Source organism: Bombina bombina, chromosome 1 (genome assembly GCF_027579735.1).
Source record: "Bombina bombina isolate aBomBom1 chromosome 1, aBomBom1.pri, whole genome shotgun sequence".
Taxonomy (NCBI): Eukaryota; Metazoa; Chordata; class Amphibia; order Anura; family Bombinatoridae; genus Bombina; species Bombina bombina.
In genome coordinates, this window is record NC_069499.1 from 1,007,718,024 (window position 1) to 1,007,744,619 (window position 26,596).

General features: G+C 38.9%; 1 protein-coding gene across 1 annotated transcript in view; it reads left to right on the forward strand.

Moving 5' to 3' along the window:
- ITCH (itchy E3 ubiquitin protein ligase) overlaps positions 1-26,596 on the forward strand; it is a gene marked incomplete at its 5' end in the record, with an annotated part of 589,083 nt that overhangs the window by 435,403 nt on the left and 127,084 nt on the right. The window contains 1 exon segment of the mRNA XM_053713073.1: positions 7,361-7,501. Within this exon segment, the coding sequence (XP_053569048.1) occupies positions 7,361-7,501 (141 nt within the window).

The following is a 26,596-nucleotide window of genomic DNA, read 5'->3' on the forward strand; positions in this document are numbered from 1 at the left end:
CTGTCTCAGAGGTTGATGCTGATAAATCTTTGTATTTGTTCAAGATGGAATTTATTCATTCTTTACTTAAAGAAGTATTAATTGCATTAGAAATAGAGGATTCTGGTCCTCTTGATACTAAATCTAAACGTTTAAATAAGGTTTTTAAATCTCCTGTAGTTATTCCAGAAGTGTTTTCTCTCCCTGATGCTATTTCTGAAGTAATTTCCAGGGAATGGAATAATTTGGGTAATTCATTTACTCCTTCTAAACGTTTAAGCAATTATATCCTGTGCCATCTGACAGATTAGAGTTTTGGGACAAAATCTCTAAAATTAATGGGGCTGTCTCTACTCCTGCTAAACGTACTACTATTCCTACGGCAGATAGTACTTCATTTAAGGATCCTTTAGATAGGAAAATTGAATCCTTTCTAAGAAAAGCTTACTTATGTTCAGGTAATCTTCTTAGACCTGCTATATTTTTAGCGGATGTTGCTGCAGCTTCAACTTTTTGGTTAGAAGCTTTAGCGCAACAAGTAACAGATCATAATTTTATAGCATTATTATTATTCTATAACATGCTAATAATTTTATTTGTGATACCATCTTTTGATATCATTAGAGTTGATGTCAGGTATATGTCTCTAGCTATTTTAGCTAGAAAAGCTTTATGGCTTAAAACTTGGAATGCTGATATGTCTTCTAAGTCAACTTTGCTTTCCCTTTCTTTCCAGGGTAATAAATTATTCGATTCTCAGTTGGATTCTATTATCTCAACTGTTACTGGAGGGAAGGGAACTTTTTTACCAAAGGATAAAAAATCTAAGGTAAATTTAGGTCTAATAATCATTTTCGTTCCTTTCCTCACAACAAGGAACAAAAGCCTGATCCTTCATCCTCAGGAGCGGTATCAGTTTGGAAACCATTTCCAGTTTGGAATATATCCAAGCCTTATAGAAACCTATAGCCAGCTCCTAAACACCCATGAAGGTGCGGCCCTCATTCCAGCTCAGCTGGTATGGGGCAGTTTACGTTTTCTTCAAGGAAATTTGGATCAATTCCGTTCACAATCTCTGGTTTCAGAACATTGTTTCAGAAAGGTACAGAATTGGCTTCAAGTTAAGGCCTCCTGCAAAGAGATTTTTTTCTTTCCCGTGTCCCAGTAAACACAGCAAAGGCTCAGCATTTCTGAAATGTGTTTCAGATCTAGAGTTGGCTGGAGTAATTATGCCAGTTCCAGTTCTGGAACAGGGGCTGGGGTTTTATTCTATCTCTTCATTGTACCAAAGAAGGTCAATTCCTTCAGACCAGTTCCGGATCTATCAATATTGAATCGTTATGTAAGGATACCAACATTCAAGATGGTAACTGTAGGACTATCCTGCCTTTTGTTTAGCAAGGGCATTATATGTCTACAATAGATTTACAGGATGCATATCTGCATATTCCGATTCATCCAGATCACTTTTAGTTTCTGAGATTCTCTTTTTAGATAAGCATTACCAGTTTTGTGGCTCTACCGTTTGGCCTAGCGTCAGCTCCAAGAATTTTTTCAAAGATTCTCGGTGCCCTTCTGTCTGTAATCAGAGAACAGGGTTTTGGTATTTCCTTTTTTGGACGATATCTTGGTACTTGCTCAGTCTTCACATTTTCGCAGAATCTCATACGAATCGACTTGTGTTGTTTCTTCAAGATCATGGTTGGAGGATCAATTTACCAATCAGTTCATTGTTTCCTCAGACAAGGGTAACCTTTTTAGGTTTCCAGATAGATTCAGTGTCTATGACTCTGTCCTTGTCAGATAAGAGAAATTTAACATTGATATCAGCTTGTCAAAACCTTCAGTCACAATCATTCCCTTTGGTAGCCTTATGCATGGAAATTTTAGGTCTTAGGACTGCCGCATCGGATGCGATCTCCTTTGCTCGTTTTCACATGCCACCTCTTCAGCTCTGTATGCTGAACCAGTGGTGCAGGGATTACACAAAGATATCTCAATTAATATCTTTAAACCGATTATACGACACTCTCTGACATGGTGGACAGTTCACCATCGTTTAGTTCAGGGGGCTTCTTTGTTCTTCCGACCTGGACTATAATCTCAACAGATGCAAGTCTTACAGGTTGGGGAGCTGTGTGGGGGTCTCTGACGGCACAAGGGGTTTGGGAATCTCAGGAGGTGAGATTACCGATCAATATTTTTGAACTCCGTGCAATTTTCAGAGCTCTTCAGTCTTGGCCTCTTCTGAAGAGAGAGTTGTTCATTTGTTTTCAGATAGACAATGTCACAGCTGTGGCATACATCAATCATCAAGGAGGGACTAACAGTCCTCTGGCTATGAAAGAAGTATCTCGAATTTTGGTTTGGGCGGAATCCAGCTCCTGTCTAATCTCTGCGGTTCATATCCCAGGTATAGACAATTGGGAAGCGGATTATCTCAGTCGCCAAACGTTGCATCCGGGCGAATGGTCTCTTCACCCAGAGGTATTTCTTCAGATTGTTCAAATGTGGGAACTCCCAGAAATAGATCTGATGGCTTCTCATCTAAACAAGAAACTTCCCTGGTATCTGTCCAGATCCCGGGATCCTCGGGCGGAAGCAGTGGATACATTATCACTTCCTTGGAAGTATCATCCTGCCTATATCTTTCCGCCTCTAGTTCTTCTTCCAAGAGTATTCTCCAAGATTCTAAAGGAATGCTCGTTTGTCCTGCTGGTAGCTCCAGCATGGCCTCACAGGTTTTTGGTATGCGGATCTTGTCCGGATGGCCTCTTGCCAGCTGTGGACTCTTCCGTTAAGACCAGACTTTCTGTCGCAAGGTCCTTTTTTTCCATCAGGATCTCAAATCCTTAAATTTTAAGGTATGGGGTTTGAACGCTTGATTCTTGGTCAAAGAAGGTTTCTCTGACTCTGTGATTAATACTATGTGACAGGCTCGTAAATCTGTATCTAGAGAGATATATTATAGAGTCTGGAAGACTTATATTTCTTAGTGTCTTTCTCATCATTTTTTCTTGGCATTCTTTTTGAATACCGAGAATTTTACAGTTTCTTCAGGATGGTTTAGATAAAGGTTTGTCCGCAAGTTCCTTGAAAGGACAAATCTCTGCTCTTTCTGTTCTTTTTTCACAGAAGGATTGCTAATCTTCCTGATATTCATTGTTTTGTACAAGCTTTGGTTCGTATAAAACCTGTCATTAAGTCAATTTCTCCTCCTTGGAGTTTGAATTTGGTTCTGGGGGCTTTTCAAGCTCCTCCTTTTGAACCCATGCATTCTTTGGTCGTTATATTACTTTCTTGGAAAGTTTTGTTTCTTTTGGCCATCTCTTCTGCCAGAAGAGTCTCTGAATTATCTGCTCTTTCTTGTGAGTCTCCTTTTCTGATTTTTCATCAGGATAAGGCGGTGCTGCGAACTTCTTTTGAATTTTTTACCTAAGGTTGTGAATTCTAACAACATTAGTAGAGAAATTGTGGTTCCTTCATTATGTCCTAATCCTATGAATTCTAAGGAGAAATCATTGCATTCTTTGGATGCTGTTAGAGCTTTGTATTATTATGTTTAAGCTACTAAGTCTTTCCGAAAGACTTCTAGTCTATTTGTCATCTTTTCCGGTTCTAGAAAAGGCCAGAAAGCTTCTGCCATTTCTTTGGCATCTTGGTTGAAATCTTTATTTCATCATGCCTATGTCGAGTCGGGTAAAATTCCGCCTCGAAGGATTACAGTTCATTCTACTAGGTCAGTTTCTACTTCCTGGGCGTTTAGGAATGAAGCTTCGGTTGATCAGATTTGCAAAGCAGCAACTTGGTCCTCTTTGCATACTTTTTCTAAATTCTACCATTTTGATGTGTTTTCTTCTTCTGAAGCAGTTTTTGGTAGAAAAGTGCTTCAGGCAGTGGTTTCAGTTTGAATCTTCTGCTTATGTTTTTCATTAAACTTTATTTTGGGTGTGGATTATTTTCAGCAGGAATTGGCTGTCTTTATTTTATCCCTCCCTCTCTAGTGACTCTTGTGTGGAAAGATCCACATCTTGGGTAGTCATTATCCCATACGTCACTAGCTCATGGACTCTTGCTAATTACATGAAAGAAAACATAATTTATGTAAGAACTTACCTGATAAATTCATTTCTTTCATATTAGCAAGAGTCCATGAGGCCCGCCCTTTTTTGTGGTGGTTATGATTTTTTTGTATAAAGCACAATTATTCCAATTCCTTATTTTATATGCTATCGCACTTTTTTCTTATCACCCCACTTCTTGGCTATTCATTAAACTGAATTGTGGGTGTGGTGAGGGGTGTATTTATAGGCATTTTAAGGTTTGGGAAACTTTGCCCCTCCTGGTAGGAATGTATATCCCATACGTCACTAGCTCATGGACTCTTGCTAATATGAAAGAAATGAATTTATCAGGTAAGTTCTTACATAAATTATGTTTTACGTACTAAATTAGGTTTTCTTCCTAAGGTTGTGTCAGATCGCAACATCAATCAAGAGATTATGGTTCCTTCCTTGTGTCCTAATCCTTTTTCATTGAAGGAACGTTTACTTTACCATTTGGATGTGGTTCGCGCCTTGAAGTTCTTCCTTCAGGCTACTAAGGAGTTTAGACAATCTTCCTCTTTGTTGTCTATTCAGGGAAGCATAAGGGGCAGAAGGCTACTTCGACTTCCCTATATTTTTGGTTAAGGAGTGTCATCCGCTTAACTTACGAGACAGCGGGACATCATCCTCCTGAGAGGATAACTGCTCATTCCACTAGAGCAGTAGCTTCCTCTTGGGCCTTTAAGAACGAGGCCTCTATGGATCAGATTTGCAATACAGCTACCTGGTCATCCTTACATTTTCTAATTTTTACTAGTTTGATGTTTTTGCTTCGGCTGAAGCAGCTTTCGGGAGCAAGGTTTTGCTGGCTGTGGTGCCTTCAGAATAGGGTCCTCCTCTTCCTTTTTGTTTCCTCTCATTATTCATTCAGTGTCCTCTGGAGCTTGGGTATAGTTTTCACAGCAGTAAGGAATGAAGCCGTGGACTCTCCCTATCTTAGGAAGGAAAACATAATTTATGCTTACCAGATAAATTCCTTTCCTTCCGGATAGGGAGAGTCCACGTCCCCCGCCCGTTTTTTCTTGTCTAAGGGCGACCCCCTATTATTTATCTTATTCTTCTGGCACCATTTATACCCTGACATTTCTCCTACTTTTCCTTGTTCCCTCGGCAGAATGACTGAGGTAATGAGGAAGTGGGAGGGATATTTAAGCTTCTGGCGTGGCTGTCTTTGCCTCCTGGTGGCCAGGTGTTGTATTTCCCAACAGTAAGGAATGAAGCCGTGGACTCTCTCTATCCGGAAGGTAAGGAATTTATCTGGTAAGCATAAATTATGTTTTTAAAGATAGATAATCCCTTTATTATCCATTCTCCAGTTTTGCATAACCAACACAGTTATATTAATATACTTTTTACCTCTGTGATTACCTTGTATCTAAGCAAGGCAACTCCTGAAGAGCCCTGAAGATTGCATGGAGTTCAAGTATGTTTAATTGGTGATTTTGCCTCTTGAGGAGAACACACTCCCTATGCTCTCTGGGACCCCTTTAGACTCCTCGCCAACTCTTTAGGCTGGGCTCTGTGGTGATAACCATCCATAATGGCCAAAGAAAAGAGGCTCCTTGAGATTAGTGTGTCTGTCACCATGTCAAAGACTGACTGGTCCTGTGATCTAATAAGATATTCTGAAACAGGTGCTTGTAGTCTCCATTCCACTGTTGAAGCATCAACAATTTTAGAGGCCAAAGATGAAATGTGGCAAAGGGAACTGCATCTGCACCCACCATGAGGTCCACAACTTCCATGCATTGAGCAACTGAAAGAAGGTGATTGTGCTGAAGTTAAGCATGTACCTGTTGCAGTTTAACTGTACATTGTTCGGTTACAATTAGGCGCATAACAACTGAGTCAATCAACCCTAAAAAGGACACTCAAGTCTGAGGTGTTAAGGAGCAATTTGGAAGGTTGATCTGCTAACTTTGAAGCCGTTGAAGAACAGCTTGTGTGCAAGTCGCAGGCAGTTGTAGGTAGATCCTTTGGCTGGCACCACACTCGATAAGGCCCCTATAACTTTGGTAAATACTTTGGGGCCTTTGGCCAGACCTAATGGAAGCACCACAAACTGGTAATGCTTGTTTAGAAATGCATATCTTAGCAACTTGCCATGATCTTTGTACATGGGAATTTTCAAATAGACAATAGTCAATGGTAGAAATAAATTAACCCTCCTGCACTAAATAATAGTGTGAATGGTCTCCATCTTAAAAGTGGGAACTTAAAGGAATGTGTTAAATTTTTCAGATCCAAGATAGGCCAAAAGGTACAATAAAGAGATTGAAATAGAATCCCTGGTTCAACTCTGTGGCTGGAACTAGAGCAATTAGTATATTGTCCCTCCAAAAGCTCAGGTGATGGTCCAGAGACCTGACCTGCACCAATTTGCACCATTATAGTAGCAGAGGATAAGTGAAATACAGTAAGGATAAGATTTGTTTATATGTGAGGAGATAGAAAGCATAGAAGCATTATAGGGGTACACAGTTCAGATGTTAACCCTTGAGGAGAGCAGTTAAATCAGGAATAGTAAGCATAATTTAAAACTAACTCACTAGGGTAAACCATGACGTTTAATGACGTATAAGTGCCCCATAAAAACTACTGTAGTTAACATTTACCAGCAAGCAAATAGTTAACCACAGCAAATAAAGGGTTAAATCAGCAGTGCAGCAACTTTTTGATAAGCTCTAATATGTTCACAAAGTCTCACCACCTCCATCCGCACTGCAGAGCTTCTTCCGAAACATCTAAGATGTTTACTGCATCTCAGAGGAAGGCGTGTTAAAAAGTGCCAAAAAGTTAACCCCTAGGGCAGCAGAACTACCAGGCAGAGCTGAAGAAGGTTTTCCTTTGTCAAAAACCTCAGATTTAGTTCAGGTGAGGAACAGAGGACTGTGTTAAAGTCTCTGGTAACACCAGAAAGCTCTGGGAGATAAACGTGCTAAATTGAAAGTAACCTTATTTTTGTAGAATGCTAATAGCCACTTGGCAGTGTACGTACCTGTAAGCACCTTCATCTACTGTGCTTACCTTTGCTTTTGCCTCCTACTAGTGGACTGGAGATTTTTCCCACATGATGATCTTGTGGACTCACCATCTTAGTAAAAAAAAAAGAGTGTTAGTAAAGAAAAATGTATAGGGGTCTGGGATATTTACCATTTCTGCAATTCATATGGAAAAAAAAAACAATTTGTTGATTTAAATTTATCATTTAAACACACCGTATTTCTTATCTTAAAGCAATCTAAATGCTAACTCTTGACTTATCTGTTCAACAGAGAAAACAATATTGAGGAATGTGGCTTGGAGATGTTTTTCTCGGTTGACAAAGAGCTCTTGGGCGAAGTTAAAAGCCATGATTTGAAACCCAATGGGAGCAACATCCAAGTGACCGAGGAGAACAAAGAAGAATATATAAGGTGAGAACAGGTGCAGGCACTGGTAATTTCAAAGTTTATTAACAGCACTAGAATGTTTTTAGGTTTATACTGTGTATACTAATCATATGGAAGCTGTTGACTAGTATCAACAGTGACATGATAAAACCTGATTGTTTTTTTCCACTTCTTAATAGCTTGGCTTTATATTTAGTTTAACAACCTTTCGGTAGCACCTTGGCCTTGCAAATTGATCAGTAACTTTTTTCTCTCTTACCTGGTTTAACATTAGCCGACACCATCATATGCTTTCCATTTTATATAGATTTGTTTACTTCTAAATAGGGGGACCAATATTTCCATTTAAGGTTCAGTTTGTAATTATATAAGTTGAAACATATGAAACAGACACTTTTATATGATTCCTGTGATGTACTGTTAAAAATTGTTGTCTTTTAATTTTATTTGTGCTGCCATAAACTGTCTGATGTATTAAAGGACTGTTATAATGAAAAAAATGACATGCTTGGTTTTTTTAGCACTATTTTAGCAAATCTATTGGCTTGATTACGAGTTTTGCGTTAAACTGAAAAAGCAGTGTTAACAGGTCCTAACGCTGCTTTTTCACTACCGCCTCTATTAAGAGTCTTGCAGGGTTAGGGGCACTACACACTTCTTTGGCCTTACCGCAAAACGACTTACGTAAAATTTGTAAACCCTTTTTTCTATGGGACTTCCATAGCGCTGGTATTACGAGTCTGTCCTGGGAGGCCAAAAAGTGAGCGGAACACCCTCTACCTCCATGATTTGTAACGCATTCTAAAGTCAGTAGTTAAGAGTTTTACACTGCAACTCATAACTAAAGTGCTAAAAAGTACACTAACACCCATAAACTACCTATTAACCCCTAAACCGAGGCCCCCCCCCCCGCATCGCAAACACTATAATAATAATGTTAACCCCTAATCTGCCGCTCCGGACATCGCCACCACTAGAATAAACATATTAACCCCTAAACCGCTACACTCCCGCCTCGCAAACACTAGTTAAATATTATTAACCCCTAATCTGCCGCTCCGGACACCACCGCCACCTACATTATACTTATTAACCCCTAATCTGCTGCCCCCAACATCGCTGACACCTACATTATATTTATTAACCCCTAATCTGCTGCCCCCCAATGTCGCTGCAACCTACCTACACTTATTAACCCCCTATTATACAGGAGAGAAAAAACAGATATACATGCAAACAGGTGTATAATAATGTATTAATACTTTCCCCTTCTGGTGAACCGCAGCCGTCCCACAGTCTCTCCCAAGGTCTGTGTGAATATATCAGGTGTGCTAGCTGGAGGCGCTGGTTCAGCTTGTATCAGTCGTTGGTATCTTCCTTTCCTTCCTCGGTTGTATAACTCTAGGTGCAAAATAGTGGTGCTGAAATATCAGACAATACACCATACAAAAGTGAATATCTACTCACAGTGTATATTGCAGGTTACCGGCTCCTTCCCAATATGAAAAGACAATATCACAGATTCAGTAAAAAAGTTTGTCTTTATTTGGCTCAACGCAAAAGCGTTTCAACGGTCCCAGACGTCTTTCTCAAGAGCAATAAAAGTGCTTTACAAACCAAAGCATGTTTGTTTGTTTCATGCTTTGGTTTGTAAAGCACTTTTTATTGCTCTTGAGAAAGACGGCTGGGACCGTTGAAACGCTTTTGCGTTGAGCCAAATAAAGACAAACTTTTTTACTGAATCTGTGATATTGTCTTTTCATATTGGGAAGGAGCCGGTAACCTGCAATATACACTGTGAGTAGATATTCACCTTTGTATGGTGTATTGTCTGATATTTCAGCACCACTATTTTGCACCTAGAGTTATACAACCGAGGAAGGAAAGGAAAGGAAGATACCAACGACTGATACAAGCTGAACCAGCGCCTCCAGCTAGCACAACTTATTAACCCCCTAATCTGCTGCCCCAATGTCGCCGCAACCTACCTACACTTATTAACCCCTAATCTGCCGCCCCCAATGTCGCCGCCACTTTATTAAATTTATTAACCACTAAACCTAAGTCTAACCGTAACACCCCTAACTTAAATATAATTTAAATAAATCTAAATAAAATTACTATAATTACCTAAATTATTCCTATTTAAGACTAAATACTTACCTATAAAATAAACCGTAAGATAGCTACAATATAACTAATAGTTACATTGTAGCTAGCTTAGGGTTTATTTTTTATTTTACAGGCAAGTTTGTATTTATTTTACTAGGTAGAATAGTTATTAAATAGTTATTAACTACCTAGCTAAAATAAATACAAATTGACCTGTAAAATAAAACCTAACCTAAGTTACAATAACACCTAACACTACACTGCAAATAAATAAATTAAATTAAAAACAATTAAATTAGCTAAATTACCAAAAAAAACACTAAATTACAGAAAATAAAAAACTAATTACAGATCTTTAAACTAATTACACCTAATCTAATAGCCGTATCAAAATAAAAAAAAGCCCCCCCCAAAATAAAAAAAAACTCCTAGCCTAAACTAAACTATCAATAGCCATTAAAAGGGCTTTTTGTGGGGCATTGCCCCAAAGTAATCAGCTCTTTACCTGTAAAAAAAAAAAAAAAAAAAAAATACAAACAACCCCCCAACAGTAAAACTCACCACCCACACAACCAACCCCCCAAATAAAATACTAACTAAAAAAAACCTAAGCTCCCCATTGCCCTGAAAAGGGCATTTGGATGGGCATTGCCCTTAAAAGGGCATTTAGCTCTATTGCAGCCCAAGTCCCTAACCTGAAAAATAAACCCGCCCAATACACCCTTAAAAAAACCCTAACACTAACCCCCTGAAGATCGACTTACAGTTCTGAAGACCGGACATCCATCCTCAAGGAAGCGGCAGAAGTCTTCATCCAACCGGGCCGAAGTCCTCAACGAACCCGGGAGAAGTCTTCATCCAAGCCGGATGAAGTGGTCCTCCAGACGGGCAGAAGTCTTCATTCAGACCGTATCGTCTATCTTCATCCATCCGACGCAGAGCGGGTCCATCTTCAAGACATCCGACGCGGAGCATCCTCTTCTTACTGAATGACGGTTCCTTTAAATGACGTCATCCAAGATGGCGTCCCTTAGATTCCGATTGGCTGATTGAATTATATCAGCCAATCAGAATTAAGGTAGAAAAACCCCCCCACTAAATTACAGAAAATAAAAAACTAATTACAGATCTTTAAACTAATTTACCCGGCTTGGATGAAGGTTAGGGGCACCACACACTTCTTTGGCCTTACCGCAAAACGACTTACGTAAAATTTGTAAACCCTTTTTTCTATGGGACTTCCATAGCGCTGGTATTACGAGTCTTTCCTGGGAGGCCAAAAAGTGAGCGGTACACTCTCTACCTCCATGATTCGTAACGCATTCTAAAGTCAGTAGTTAAGAGTTTTACACTGCAACTCATAACTAAAGTGCAAAAAAGTACACTAACACCCATAAACTACCTATTAACCCCTAAACCGAGGCCCTCCCGCATTGCAAACACTATAATAAAAATGTTAAACCCTAATCTGCCGCTCCGGACATCGCCGCCACTAGAATAAACATATTAACCCCTAAACCGCTACACTCCCGCCTCGCAAACACTAGTTAAATATTATTAACCCCTAATCTGCCTCCCCTAACATCGCCGCCACCTACATTATTCTTATTAATCCCTAATCTGCCGCTCCGGACACCACCGCCACCTACATTATACTTATTAACCCCTAATCTGCTGCCCCCAACATCGCCGACACCTACATTATATTTATTAACCCCTAATCTGCTGCCCCCAACATCGCCGACACCTACATTATATTTATTAACCCCTAATCTGCTGCCCCAATGTCGCCGCAACCTACCTACACTTATTAACCCCTAATCTGCCGCCCCCAACGTCGCCGCCACTTTATTAAATTTATTAACCACTTCGGACTTCTGCCCGTCTGGAGGACCACTTCGCCCGGCTTGGATGAAGACTTCTCCCAGCTTCGTTGAGGACTTTGGCCCGGTTGGATGAAGACTTCTGCCGCTTCCTTGAGGATGGATGTCCGGTCTTCAGAACAGTAAGTCGATCTTCAGGGGGTTAGGTTTTTTTAAGGGTTTATTGGGTGGGTTCATTTTTTAGCTTAGGGATTTGGGCTGTAATAGAGCTAAATGCCCTTTTAAGGGCAATGCCCATCCAAATGCCCTTTTCAGGGCAATGGGGAGCTTAGGTTTTTTTAGTTAGTATTTTATTTGGGGGGTTGGTTGTGTGGGTGGTGGGTTTTACTGTTGGGGCATTTGGGGCAATGCCCCGCCAAAGGCCCTTTTAAGGGCTATTGATAGTTTAGTTTATGCTGGGGGTTATTTTTTATTTGGGGGGGGGCGTTATTTTGATAGGGCTATTAGATTAGGTGTAATTAGTTTAAAAATCTGTCATTTGTTTTTTGTGTGGGTGGTGGGTTCTACTGTTGGGGGGGTTGTTTGTATTTTTATTTTTACAGGTAAAAGAGCTGATTACTTTCGGGCAATGGCCCGCAAAAGTCCATTTTAAGGGCTATTGATAGTTTAGTTTAGGCTAGGGGTTTTTTATTTTGAGGGTTTTTTTTTTTATTTTGATAGGGCTATTAGATTAGTTGTAATTAGTTTAAAGATCTGTAATTTGTTTTTTATTTTCTGTAATTTAGTGTTTGGTTTTTTTGTACTTTAGCTAATTGTATTTAATTTATTTAATTGTATTTAATTTAGGTCATTTATTTAATTGTAGTGTTAGTGTAACTTAGGTTAGGTTTTATTTTACAGGTACTTTTGTATTTATTTTAGCTAGGTAGTTATTAAATAGTTAATGACTATTTAGTAACTATTCTAACTAGTTAAAATAAATACAAACTTGCCTGTAAAATAAAAATAAACCCTAAGCTAGCTACAATGTAACTATTAGTTATATTGTAGCTAGCTTAGGGTTTATTTTATAGGCAAGTATTTAGTTTTAAATAGGAATTATTTAGTTATTAATAGTAATTTTTATTTAGATTTATTTTAATTATATTTAAGTTAGGGGGTGTTAGGGTTAGACTTAGGTTTAGGGGTTAATACATTTAGTATAGTGGCGGCGACATTGGGGGCGGCAGATTAGGGGTTAATACATTTAGTATAGTGGTGGCAACGTTGGGGGCGGCAGATTAGGGGTTAATAATATTTAAATAGTGTTTGCGAGGCGGGAGTGCAGCGGTTATGGGGTTTATATGGTTATTATAGTGGTGGCGACGTTGGGGCGGCAGATTAGGGGTTAATAAATGTAGGTAGGTGGCAGCGACATTTGGGGAGGGAGATTAGGGGTTAATAAATATAATGTTGGGGCAGCAGATTAGGGGTTAATAAGTATAATGTAGGTGGAGGCGATGTCCGGAGTGGTAGATTAGGGGTTAATAAATATAATGTAGGTAGCGACGATGTCGGGGGCGGCAGATTAGGGGTTAATAAGTGTAAGATTAGGGGTGTTTAGACTCTGGGTTCATGTTAGGGTGTTAGGTGTAAACATAACTTTTATTTCCCCATAGGAATCAATGGGGCTGCGTTACTGAGTTTTACGCTGCTTTTTGGCAGGTGTTAGACTTTTTCTCAGCCGGCTCTCCCTGTCGATTCCTATGGGGAAATCGTGCACGAGCACGTACGACCAGCTCACGGCTGCCTTAAGCAGCGCTGGTATTGAAGTGTGGTATGGAGCTCAATTTTGCTCAACGCTCACTTCTTGCCTTTTTAACGCCGGGTTTGTAAAAACTTGTAATACCAGCGCTGCAGGTAAGTGAGCGGAGAAAGAAAACTGCTCGTTAGCACCGCATAGCTCCTGACGCAAAACTCGTAATCTGGCCGTATATGTTTTCTTCTTAAATGGAAAGAGTCCATAGCTGTATTCATTACTTTTGGAAAATAAGAACCTGGCCATCAGGAGGAGGCAAAGACACCCCAGCCAAAAGGCTTAAATACTCCTCCCACTCCCCTCATCCCCCAGTCATTCTTTGCCTTTTCGTCCCAGGAGGTTGGCAGAGAAGTGTCAGAATTTTTGTTTTTTGTCTCTTATGGAGGGTAGTACTCTTCGGCATGGGACAGGAGTTTTAAATAGTCCTGTTAGTCTCTCAGTGAGGGCTTGGATGAAAGTTAGAGTCCGGAGATGCAGGGAGATTCTTTCTGCGAAACTATCCTGGCTCATGTTAACAGCTCCTCAAGCAATCAGCATTGTCAAACTTCGCTTCGCTGCCTGCTTTCTTCTCTCAAGTCCATGGCGGAGGCGATGCTACTATCCGTCACACTTGAAAGGCCGTGTTTCTGTTCCATGGCGTAGATTCCAGTAAGATTGTTTCATTTTACTTTATTCATCAATGTACTGTAATGTGAATGTTTTCCCGAGAGGCTACCACCTTGCGGGTCTAACTAATGTCATAAGGGTCTCAGTGAGTCTCTTTTAGTATCTTGGAATCGAGGGTTAAAGGGACAGTCTACACCAGAATTTTTATTGTTTAAAAAGATAGATAATCCCTTTATTACCCCCCCCCCCCCCCATTTCCGTTCTTTTGACAGACATCCATTTTAGCCAATCAGAGCTGGCTCACCTGAACTCCACATGTGTGAGCACAGAGTTATCTATATGAAACACATGAACTAACACCCTCTAGTGGTGAAAAACTGTCAAAATGTTTTGAGAGAAGAGGCGGCCTTCAAGGGCTTAAAAATTAGCATGTGAACCTCCTAGGATTAGCTTTCAACTAAGAATACCAAGAGAACAAAGCAAAATTGGTGATAAAAGTAAATTTGAAAATGATTTAAAATTACATTCTCTATCTGAATCTTGAAAGTTTATTTTGGACTAGACTGTCCCTTTAATATCTCCTGATGGGGGTTATTGAACAGGGGGGTTTATAATCATGTTTGTTATGTGATTCTACCTGCTTATGTGTGATGTTTATGGGCTCGTGGTTTGGAACTGGAGGCCTTTGGAAGTGACGCAGCCTTTTAGTTGGGTGTGCTTTTTGGACTGTACGGTTCACCTTGTGTCGGGCGTTGTTACGTTCAGTTTTCCATTTCTGCATTCCCGACCGTGTGGCGAAGGAAATATTCCAGTCCGCAGGGGTCTGGTCATAGGAGGTGGTGAGTGCCGTTTTTGTTTTACTACTTTAATCCATATTTATACAGGGGTGTAGAAATTTAAAAAAAAATCTACTTGTTCAACGGACTAAAGTGGGAGCCCAATCTACTTGCCCCTCATGACAATCTACTTGCCCCTCATGACAATCTACTTGTCCTGATACACAAAATAATTTTACTTATTTTTAAACAACTAGGGCACCTAAGGATAAATACTGAATAAATGAATTAATTTGTCCTGATCTGGGGAACACATATGCCTAGGATTTCAATATTTTTGAGGAATTCTGGCTAATACTTAATTGTAAACTCTTATTTTAAAAAGCTAAAAGGGGTCCTCAGGTTAGACAAGCGGCATACAATGTGCACCTGCAGTGAATGAGATACTTAGTGACAGTTGTGTATTTTGTAAATCACTGTCAGGAGAAAACTAACCTCTTACGGTGCAAAACAGATCTGCAGCTCATCTGCAGATAATCACCATAAGGGGTTAATTTTTATAGTAATAATAACATTATTTTTGTTTGCATTGTCCGTATGTATTTTTGTGTGTGATGTTAGTGTTGGTTAATGCAACTGTATGTGTAATATTAGTGTTTGTGTGTGAGTGCAATGTAAGTAAATGTGATTTCTCTTTTTTCTGTGTGTAATGTCAGTATGAACGGTTTTTGTCCCAGATACAGTATTCACAAATTCATATATATATATATATATATATATATATATATATATATATATATATATATATATATATATATATATATATATATATAAAATATCAAATCCCTTTGGGTACAGGGTAGTGGAGGGGGGTTGTTTTGTTTTTTGAATAAAGGAAAAAAAAATCCCTTTGATATTAAATTATTTGACATTTGCAGTTCACGTTTTATTTAATATATTCCCTTAAGTATTCCCTCCCTGGTAGTCTAGTGTGGGGGCATTTGATCTGCACCTCTGTCTGGTGCAGACCATATTAATAGCACATTCTGGCGATGTGAGTCAGTACATGCTGCACTCACTCACACAGAGCTGGAACCAGAAGGGGAGCGATTAGTATGGTCTGCACTCTGCACCAGACAGTGGTGCAGAACAAATGCTCCTGCACTAGACTACCAGGGAGGGAATTCTTTTAATTTAATATATTGCAAGATCTGCAATATATTAAATAAAAAGTAAACTTCTAACACGTCCTAACACGGCTTCCTGAGCCGACCTGCATAAGAAAATTACCAGCGCGCCCTAACATGGCTTCCTGAGCCGCCCTGTATAAGTCAACGGTCCCTGATGCCTCCGCCCCCATTTGGAGATTTACCCAATATCCCAGTTTGCCTGTCCGGGGCTGTATGCAGGGGGCAGTTGGCACCTCTAGTTGTCAGGCTCTCGTATGTGACTCGCTGGCCTGGTCCCTGCAGCTAAATACAATACCTCAGGCTGCAGCATACTGGGATATGTAGATACCAGGTTCAGCCTAGCCTCAGCAATTATGTACACAAACTTCCGTCACATGCAGAGGGTACAATGGAAATAGCAGATAGTTATATGCGTAGTTCAGATTCACAAACCCAAACAGTTCATCATGTCACGGATAGCACTGGGTTATGAAAACAATTTAACATTGTGTTTGCTGATACTCATGGTTAGTTCCCTTCATGCTACCCTAGTTAGACATATACGTTCCCACACGTAGTTATCTCTCCGGGCTAAAGGTTGGGAAAATCAACCTGCCCGGTGCTCAAAACTGCATGTCCCGGGCGTCGGGCGATATAAATTGCGCATCCCTGTTTATATATTCTCTACCAATTATGGAGGATTCTGATGCTGAGACTGTGCTAATTTCTGATTCAGTTACCGAGGATTCTGATACTGAGACTATTTTGATTTCAGATTCTGTGTCCGGTGACGAATCCGGACTGGCTTCATTGACACATGTCAACCAGTTTTGTTCTGTATGATATTTTAGAGTGCCTTGTTCCTCGGGCTCGGGGAATCAAGGGACAGCTGAGCCATCCACCTCTGGGAGTCCTTTCCTTCGAGAGGAGAGTTCCCTACCAATTCATACTTCTACACATGCAGGTAACCCAGTTTCTGATTCCTCCATGCAGGGTGGTGTTTTCCCCCCGGAGGTTGCAGCACGTTTTCGCTTCCACATAATGTTGGCAATTGTTCGTCTGCAGAGTCCAGATGTTTATTTGAGAATGTGCTTGTGCCCTATTGTTCCGGGGCTTCCGCCTTGGGGAGGGCCTCTACAGTTGGTCTAACTGTCCCTGAGTGTTGTGCCTTTCGTTACAGGATTGCGCACCTTCGCGTATTGCTCAGACATGTTTTTCAGTTATTGAATGACCCTATCGTTACCAGATACAGGGATTTTTAGTCTGCTAATTTGAATGGTGCGCCTCATTAGACATGTGGGGATGAGGTAATCTCCTGATTGTCATTTGATCGAGCTCTTTCCCAGTTTGTTGAAAGATAGGGCTCCGTTTGGCTGGTTCTGCGGGCAGGCCTGTGTCTTTTTTGGCGTTAACCTCCGGGTTGCTTTATATTTTATTTGTATCCGATGGGAAATCTTTTATTTGGTTTTGTTTCCTTCAGGAACCTTCTGGGAACGATACTCTTTGTGCTTCTTCGGAAGTTGTTTTGGACACGTTAGTCCTATGTTATAATGTCTATTTTCTTTTTCCCCTATGAGGGAGAATTTTGCAGCTTGCCGGTTAGGACCCTAAGTGCAGGCTGGTTCTGTTGGGTTTGTTCGGTCTTGTGGTTGTTCAGACACGTGGCGCTGTTCTGCTCTGCTGGTACGGTAGATGCGCCGAGTGCTCAGGTTACCATTGGTTTTCATGTCCAACTAAGCACTCGAGAGGACCTGTGGGTCCATAGGGCGGGTAGGATTCTTTCAGTCCTTATAGCTTTCAGTCGAGTTTTTTTTCCCGCTGCGTCACTCTATCTGACATCTGATATCTTCAGAACATAGTGTTTCCTCCCCCATGCGGTGGAGGGTTGGAGGGCATAGTGCCTCATTGCCGCAGTTTGAGCGGTTTGGCCTTCGTTTTTAGGGCTCTATATTGCCCCTGTGGGCCTGATCCAATAGCTTGTATCAGTTTAGGCTGTCTAGCCTACAGAGGGTTTTCAGTTTAAAACCAATGCAGCTCTTTGCACCTTGCAGGTGTGCGCATACGCTATTTATAGTGTATCTAGATACAGCTCTTACTCTTGACGTGTACTGTCTGTTTGAGTGATGAAACCTTTGGGTCTGCTTCCATTTTCCAAGGGTGAGTTGGATCTCCTTTTAGGGATCTGTATCCGGGTGATGGTTGATCCCTGTGAGGACTTTGTTTAGCTTGGGGTTTTCTAAAGCTGGGAAGGCTTAGCGCCTGTCTCTTCCCTGTGTCCTCTGCTGGTGTGGAGGTGATGGGGAGACTAGCCCTGCTAGAAGGGTTTTTGACCTCAAGGTATCCCTTATGTAGTCCTGAGGCCTTGAGAAGTCTCTTCATAGGACTTCTAGTTTTGCTCCTTGGAGTGTTGGACTTGGTTAGGGGTGGTTCCTTCCTTTGGTCGGCTCTTTCAAGTTCTTTTCGCTATCCGGATTCTCTGGATATGCATTCATATCCTTGGTGTCTTGCTTTTTAGCCAGGTGGGGTGTTTAGTTCTAGGGTAAGGTTGCTTCAACTATTAAGTGCTCGGACCTGTTTTTCTTCCTGAGACTTCCAATTGCTGGGGCTTCAGGACTTTTTTCTGACCCAGTCTTGGGTTGTTTTGGAGTCTTGGATCTCAGGGCTGGTCAGGGTGTTCCACGGTAGTGGGAACTTAAGCTATGCCCTTGCTCCATCTATCTGACCTGGTCATGATGACCAGGTTTTCAGAGTATTTATTAATCTTTGCAACAGAGCAGCCCAGGTGTTCTAGGGTTAGCTTTGTGACTTGCGCCTCAAGGGTTGTTGGTTCATACCCAGCTGATGGTGCTGGATTTCCAGCTTGCCAGTGTAACTCGTGGATTACCTGCTCTGCAGGCGAATGGGTTGGCTGTGTCTCTGCTTGGCGAACCACTTGTAGGGGGTCCTTTTTTATTACATGCGTGTTGGGGATTTATCTTCCCATTAGCCAGTGGCTTCGGGCCTTGAGGACAGTTGTTGCCTTTCTGGCCTCATAGAAACATAGAAACATAGAATTTGACGGTAGATAAGAACCAAAAAGGCCCATCAAGTCTACCCATATTACATGTTACTTTTTCCTTAGGATAGCCTTATGCATGTCCCAGGCATTTTTAAATTCCTTTACAGTCTTTGTGTTTACCACCTCAAATGGAAGTTTATTCCATGAATCCACCACCCTTTCTGTAAAAAAATGCTTCCTCAAATTTCTCCTGAATCTACTACCCTCTAACTTTAGATTGTGACCCCTTGTTTTGGCATTTATTTTTTTGTGAAAAATGCTTTCAGCTTCTATTTTATTAAGTCCCTTCATATATTTGAAGGTTTCTATCATGTCACCTCTTTCCCTTCTATCCTCTAAACTATACATATTTAGATCATAGAGTCTTTCTTTGTATGTTTTATATTTTAGACCATGTACCATTTTAGTAGCCCTCCTTTGGACAGCTTCTAGTTTATTTATATCTGTCTTAAGATATGGTCTCCAGAACTGTACACAGTATTCCATATTTGGTCTAACTAATGATCTGTAAAGTGGCATAAGAACCTTGCTATTTCTGCTAATAAAACCTCTTCCAATGCAACCAAGCATTTGACTGGCCTTGCTGGCTGCACTGCGGCATTGTGTACCAAATTTTAAATCATCTGAAATAATAATTCCCAAATCCCTTTCTTCTTTAATTACAGTCAGTAATGTACCATTGAGACTATAATTGGCCTTTGGGTTTTTGGATCCTGTATGCATAATTTTGCTCTTGGTAATATTAAATTTCAGATCCCATTTATTTGACCAGTCCTCTAGTTTATTAATATCACAGTTCATTTGATCAACTCCTCCTGGAACATCTACCCTGTTACAAATTTTTGTATCATCAGCAAACAAGCAAACCTTCCCCTTAAGCCCACTTCCAATATCACTTATGAACATGTTAAACAAAACAGGCCCAAGAACTGACCCTTGGGGAACACCACTAGTAACTGATGCCTCATTTGAATGTACTCCATTAATTGAAACTCTCTGTCGTCTATCTTTAAGCCAGCATTCTACCCACTTAACAATCTTAGCATCTATTCCAAGGCAATACATTTTGTGAATAAGTTTGTTGTGTGGGACGGTGTCAAATGCTTTGCTAAAGTCTAGATATGCAACATCTACGGCTCCTCCCTGGTCTATTATTTTAGTTACATGGTCAAAGAAATCAATTAGATTAGTCAGGCATGATCTTCCAGCAGTGAAACCATGCTGTCCTTTGTCTTCTAAGTTGTTTGTCTGAATGAAAGATACAAGTCTTTCCTTTAAAAGAGTTTCCATTAATTTCCCTGCAATTGAGGTCAAACTGACTGGCCTATAGTTAGCAGAATCTTCCCTACTACCCTTTTTATGAAGAGGGACTACATTGGCAATTTTCCAGTCTTTTGGAACAACTCCTGTTAGAAGTGACTGATTAAATAAATCAGCTAATGGAGTAGCTATTACGGATCGAAGTTCTTTTAGAACTCTTGGATGAATATTATCTGGACCCACAGCCTTATTAACTTTTATTTTTGATAAAGCCCTTGAAACCTCTTCCTCTGTAAAAAGAAAAGTACTACTCACATTATTATTTACAGTAACATCCCTTAATAGAATCTCACTATCTTTACCATCTGTTGTAAAGACTGAACAAAAGTAATCATTTAAACAGTTTGCTATTTGTTTATCTTCTTCCAATACTCTATCCTCATTCTTGAGTCTAACTATCCCTCTGTTAGTTTTTCTCTTTTCACTAATATATCTAAAGAAGGTTTTGTCACCGTTTTTTACAGATTGTGCTATTTTCTCTTCTGCATCAGCTTTAGCCTTTCTGATTAACTGCTTTGTCATCTTTTGATGGGTTCTCCATTTTTCTTTATCCTCTTCTGAGCCAGTGAGTTTGAATTTTTTATAGACTGTCTTTTTTGTCTTAACTGCATGTGCTACTTCTCTTGAAAACCATATTGGTTTTCTTTTTCTTTTACTTTTACAAACAAGCCTAATACAGTGTTTAGTTGCATCTAGAATAGCATTTTTAAAATATCCCCACTGTTCTTGTACTCCTGTAATCTGTGCCATCCCTTTTAGGGATTCATCTAGGTACCTGCCCATGTAAGAAAAATCAGTTGATCTAAAGTCTAAGACTTTTGTTTTACTATGGTTGCTTAGTACCTTTGCCTGAATATTAAACCATACAGACTGATGATCACTAGAGCCTAAGTTCTCACCCACAGACACCTCAGATACTATATCACTGTTTGTAAGTACTAAATCTAATATAGTTCCTTTTCGTGTTGGTTCTTTTACTAGTTGCTCAAGAGATTCCCCTTGTAAAGATTCCAGGATATATTTACTTCTAGTTGATTTGGCAACAGGTACTTCCCAGTCTACATCAGGCATATTAAAGTCCCCCACTACAATAACATTGCCCTTCATTGTAATTTTGGCTATTTCATCAATTAATAAATTGTCTGATGCTTCATCCTGTAATGGTGGTCTATATACTACTCCTATTCTAAACACCTGTTTCCCTTCAGTTTCTATAGTTACCCAAACACTTTCTACATTGTCATTTTTTTCTACAATTTCAGTTACTTTAATATTGTCTTTCACGTACAAAGCAACTCCGCCCCCTTTTTTACCTACTCTATTTTTTTTAAACAAGATGTAACCAGGTATGACTGTTTCCCAGTCGTGAGAGTCATTGTACCATGTCTCTGTTATAGCTACTAAATCCAATTTATCTTGAATCATTATTGCAGTAAGTGTAGGTAATTTACTTACTAAACTGCGAGCATTTGTGCACATTGCACGTAGAATATTTTTAGAATTCTCAAATCCTTTTGCATGGTTAATACAACCCCTGCCTACATTATTCAAAGTCTTATTCCTTAAAGTAATGTTTTTTTTCTTAAATAAACAAGAATCTAAAATTTGGTTGACTGTCTTGGCATGTTCTGGGGGACAGATGGGTATATTAACTCTGTCCCCCTTCATTAGTTTAAATTGCTACTAATAAAGTTTTTAAATTCTTTACTCAATACTCCTGTCCCTTTAATATCCAGATGCAAACCGTCCTTCTTATACAAGCTGCTATCAAGCCAAACAGGGCTTTGATGGCTAACAAAACCATATCTTCTCTCCCTACACCACCTCTCTAACCAAGAGTTAAATTCTATAATACGCTGCATTCTTCCTTCTTCCTGTCCATACACAGGTAAAACAGCAGAAAAGGACACAGATGCAGCCACATGATCTAAACAACTTCCTAGTTTAAAAAACTCATTTTGCACAGCAACAACATCATTTCTAGCCAGATCATTTGTACCTAGGTGAACAATAACATCTAACTCACTGTCTTTTCTAGCTGCTTTAACAATTCTTGAAATACGATCTAAATCTCTGTGAGCAGTAGAACCTGGAAGACATCTAACCTCTCTCAAATTACCATTATCATCATCTATCTGTACATTTCTTAAAATGGAGTCACCTATTAACAAGGTCTTACAGAAATTAACCTTTGCAGATCTTACCTTGGATTTCTTGTTTGCAGATTCAGACACCAGAAACTCAGACCTCCCTGTTACACTGTCAGAAGTACTAGCAGTTGTGCTCTCTTCTTCACAGATGCCAGCAGTAATAGCAGCATAAGAGTTTTTCAAAGGCAGAGGATGAGGAGTATGCCTTTGTTCTACTGTTCTTACCCTTCCTGTGCCAACAGTTGTCCATCTCTTTTTTCTTAGTCTCTGAGGTAGAGGTGCAGCTTCCTTACGAGGCTGTTTTGAGCAAACAGACATGTTATTTATTGTATCTTTAAGATAAGCTATTTCTTTCCATAAGAGAGAAAACTGCTTACACACTGGGCAGCCTCTGAATCTCCAGAATACTGCACGATCAAACAGGGCAAGGCATCCATTGCACTGAATCTGAGACATGTTTAAATAAATATGTAGATACTCTATCAAATTACTACAATATTTAACCTCTTCACTGACTAACTCTGAATAACTCCTGAAATAACTCTTGCACTTAATGCAATCCTTATATAAATGAGATCCTTATTTCAGTGAGATCCACAGAGCTACATTAGCAGAGCTAATAGAGAACCCTTTAAATAGATCCTAGAAACTAAGGGTGGGGTTCTCTCCTAATTGCCTACCAATTGAAAACACACAATTGTTGTCCAAATACAAAAGCCCCTATTGTAGAAAATGCTAAGTGACTTTACCTTATAACTATACAGTTGCAGAATTCAAATCTAATTCACAAGATGAATGCTTGTGAATATTCTGCTCCCTGTAGATTAAGACAACAACAGTTAACAGAATGAAATAAAGTGCTTAAAAAAAAGTAGTCTATTAAATTAAACTTTTAAAACAATCAACAAAGTCAATGGAATATGCAATATACCTAATGAAATAACTCTTGCACTTAATGCAATCCTTATATAAATGAGATCCTTATTTCAGTGAGATCCACAGAGCTACATTAGCAGAGCTAATAGAGAACCCTTTAAATAGATCCTAGAAACTAAGGGTGGGGTTCTCTCCTAATTGCCTACCAATTGAAAACACACAATTGTTGTCCAAATACAAAAGCCCCTATTGTAGAAAATGCTAAGTGACTTTACCTTATAACTATACAGTTGCAGAATTCAAATCTAATTCACAAGATGAATGCTTGTGAATATTCTGCTCCCTGTAGATTAAGACAACAACAGTTAACAGAATGAAATAAAGTGCTTAAAAAAAAGTAGTCTATTAAATTAAACTTTTAAAACAATCAACAAAGTCAATGGAATATGCAATATACCTAATGAAATAACTCTTGCACTTAATGCAATCCTTATATAAATGAGATCCTTATTTCAGTGAGATCCACAGAGCTACATTAGCAGAGCTAATAGAGAACCCTTTAAATAGATCCTAGAAACTAAGGGTGGGGTTCTCTCCTAATTGCCTACCAATTGAAAACACACAATTGTTGTCCAAATACAAAAGCCCCTATTGTAGAAAATGCTAAGTGACTTTACCTTATAACTATACAGTTGCAGAATTCAAATCTAATTCACAAGATGAATGCTTGTGAATATTCTGCTCCCTGTAGATTAAGACAACAACAGTTAACAGAATGAAATAAAGTGCTTAAAAAAAAGTAGTCTATTAAATTAAACTTTTAAAACAATCAACAAAGTCAATGGAATATGCAATATACCTAATGAAATAACTCTTGCACTTAATGCAATCCTTATATAAATGAGATCCTTATTTCAGTGAGATCCACAGAGCTACATTAGCAGAGCTAATAGAGAACCCTTTAAATAGATCCTAGAAACTAAGGGTGGGGTTCTCTCCTAATTGCCTACCAATTGAAAACACACAATTGTTGTCCAAATACAAAAGCCCCTATTGTAGAAAATGCTAAGTGACTTTACCTTATAACTATACAGTTGCAGAATTCAAATCTAATTCACAAGATGAATGCTTGTGAATATTCTGCTCCCTGTAGATTAAGACAACAACAGTTAACAGAATGAAATAAAGTGCTTAAAAAAAAGTAGTCTATTAAATTAAACTTTTAAAACAATCAACAAAGTCAATGGAATATGCAATATACCTAATGAAATAACTCTTGCACTTAATGCAATCCTTATATAAATGAGATCCTTATTTCAGTGAGATCCACAGAGCTACATTAGCAGAGCTAATAGAGAACCCTTTAAATAGATCCTAGAAACTAAGGGTGGGGTTCTCTCCTAATTGCCTACCAATTGAAAACACACAATTGTTGTCCAAATACAAAAGCCCCTATTGTAGAAAATGCTAAGTGACTTTACCTTATAACTATACAGTTGCAGAATTCAAATCTAATTCACAAGATGAATGCTTGTGAATATTCTGCTCCCTGTAGATTAAGACAACAACAGTTAACAGAATGAAATAAAGTGCTTAAAAAAAAGTAGTCTATTAAATTAAACTTTTAAAACAATCAACAAAGTCAATGGAATATGCAATATACCTAATGAAATAACTCTTGCACTTAATGCAATCCTTATATAAATGAGATCCTTATTTCAGTGAGATCCACAGAGCTACATTAGCAGAGCTAATAGAGAACCCTTTAAATAGATCCTAGAAACTAAGGGTGGGGTTCTCTCCTAATTGCCTACCAATTGAAAACACACAATTGTTGTCCAAATACAAAAGCCCCTATTGTAGAAAATGCTAAGTGACTTTACCTTATAACTATACAGTTGCAGAATTCAAATCTAATTCACAAGATGAATGCTTGTGAATATTCTGCTCCCTGTAGATTAAGACAACAACAGTTAACAGAATGAAATAAAGTGCTTAAAAAAAAGTAGTCTATTAAATTAAACTTTTAAAACAATCAACAAAGTCAATGGAATATGCAATATACCTAATGAAATAACTCTTGCACTTAATGCAATCCTTATATAAATGAGATCCTTATTTCAGTGAGATCCACAGAGCTACATTAGCAGAGCTAATAGAGAACCCTTTAAATAGATCCTAGAAACTAAGGGTGGGGTTCTCTCCTAATTGCCTACCAATTGAAAACACACAATTGTTGTCCAAATACAAAAGCCCCTATTGTAGAAAATGCTAAGTGACTTTACCTTATAACTATACAGTTGCAGAATTCAAATCTAATTCACAAGATGAATGCTTGTGAATATTCTGCTCCCTGTAGATTAAGACAACAACAGTTAACAGAATGAAATAAAGTGCTTAAAAAAAAGTAGTCTATTAAATTAAACTTTTAAAACAATCAACAAAGTCAATGGAATATGCAATATACCTAATGAAATAACTCTTGCACTTAATGCAATCCTTATATAAATGAGATCCTTATTTCAGTGAGATCCACAGAGCTACATTAGCAGAGCTAATAGAGAACCCTTTAAATAGATCCTAGAAACTAAGGGTGGGGTTCTCTCCTAATTGCCTACCAATTGAAAACACACAATTGTTGTCCAAATACAAAAGCCCCTATTGTAGAAAATGCTAAGTGACTTTACCTTATAACTATACAGTTGCAGAATTCAAATCTAATTCACAAGATGAATGCTTGTGAATATTCTGCTCCCTGTAGATTAAGACAACAACAGTTAACAGAATGAAATAAAGTGCTTAAAAAAAAGTAGTCTATTAAATTAAACTTTTAAAACAATCAACAAAGTCAATGGAATATGCAATATACCTAATGAAATAACTCTTGCACTTAATGCAATCCTTATATAAATGAGATCCTTATTTCAGTGAGATCCACAGAGCTACATTAGCAGAGCTAATAGAGAACCCTTTAAATAGATCCTAGAAACTAAGGGTGGGGTTCTCTCCTAATTGCCTACCAATTGAAAACACACAATTGTTGTCCAAATACAAAAGCCCCTATTGTAGAAAATGCTAAGTGACTTTACCTTATAACTATACAGTTGCAGAATTCAAATCTAATTCACAAGATGAATGCTTGTGAATATTCTGCTCCCTGTAGATTAAGACAACAACAGTTAACAGAATGAAATAAAGTGCTTAAAAAAAAGTAGTCTATTAAATTAAACTTTTAAAACAATCAACAAAGTCAATGGAATATGCAATATACCTAATGAAATAACTCTTGCACTTAATGCAATCCTTATATAAATGAGATCCTTATTTCAGTGAGATCCACAGAGCTACATTAGCAGAGCTAATAGAGAACCCTTTAAATAGATCCTAGAAACTAAGGGTGGGGTTCTCTCCTAATTGCCTACCAATTGAAA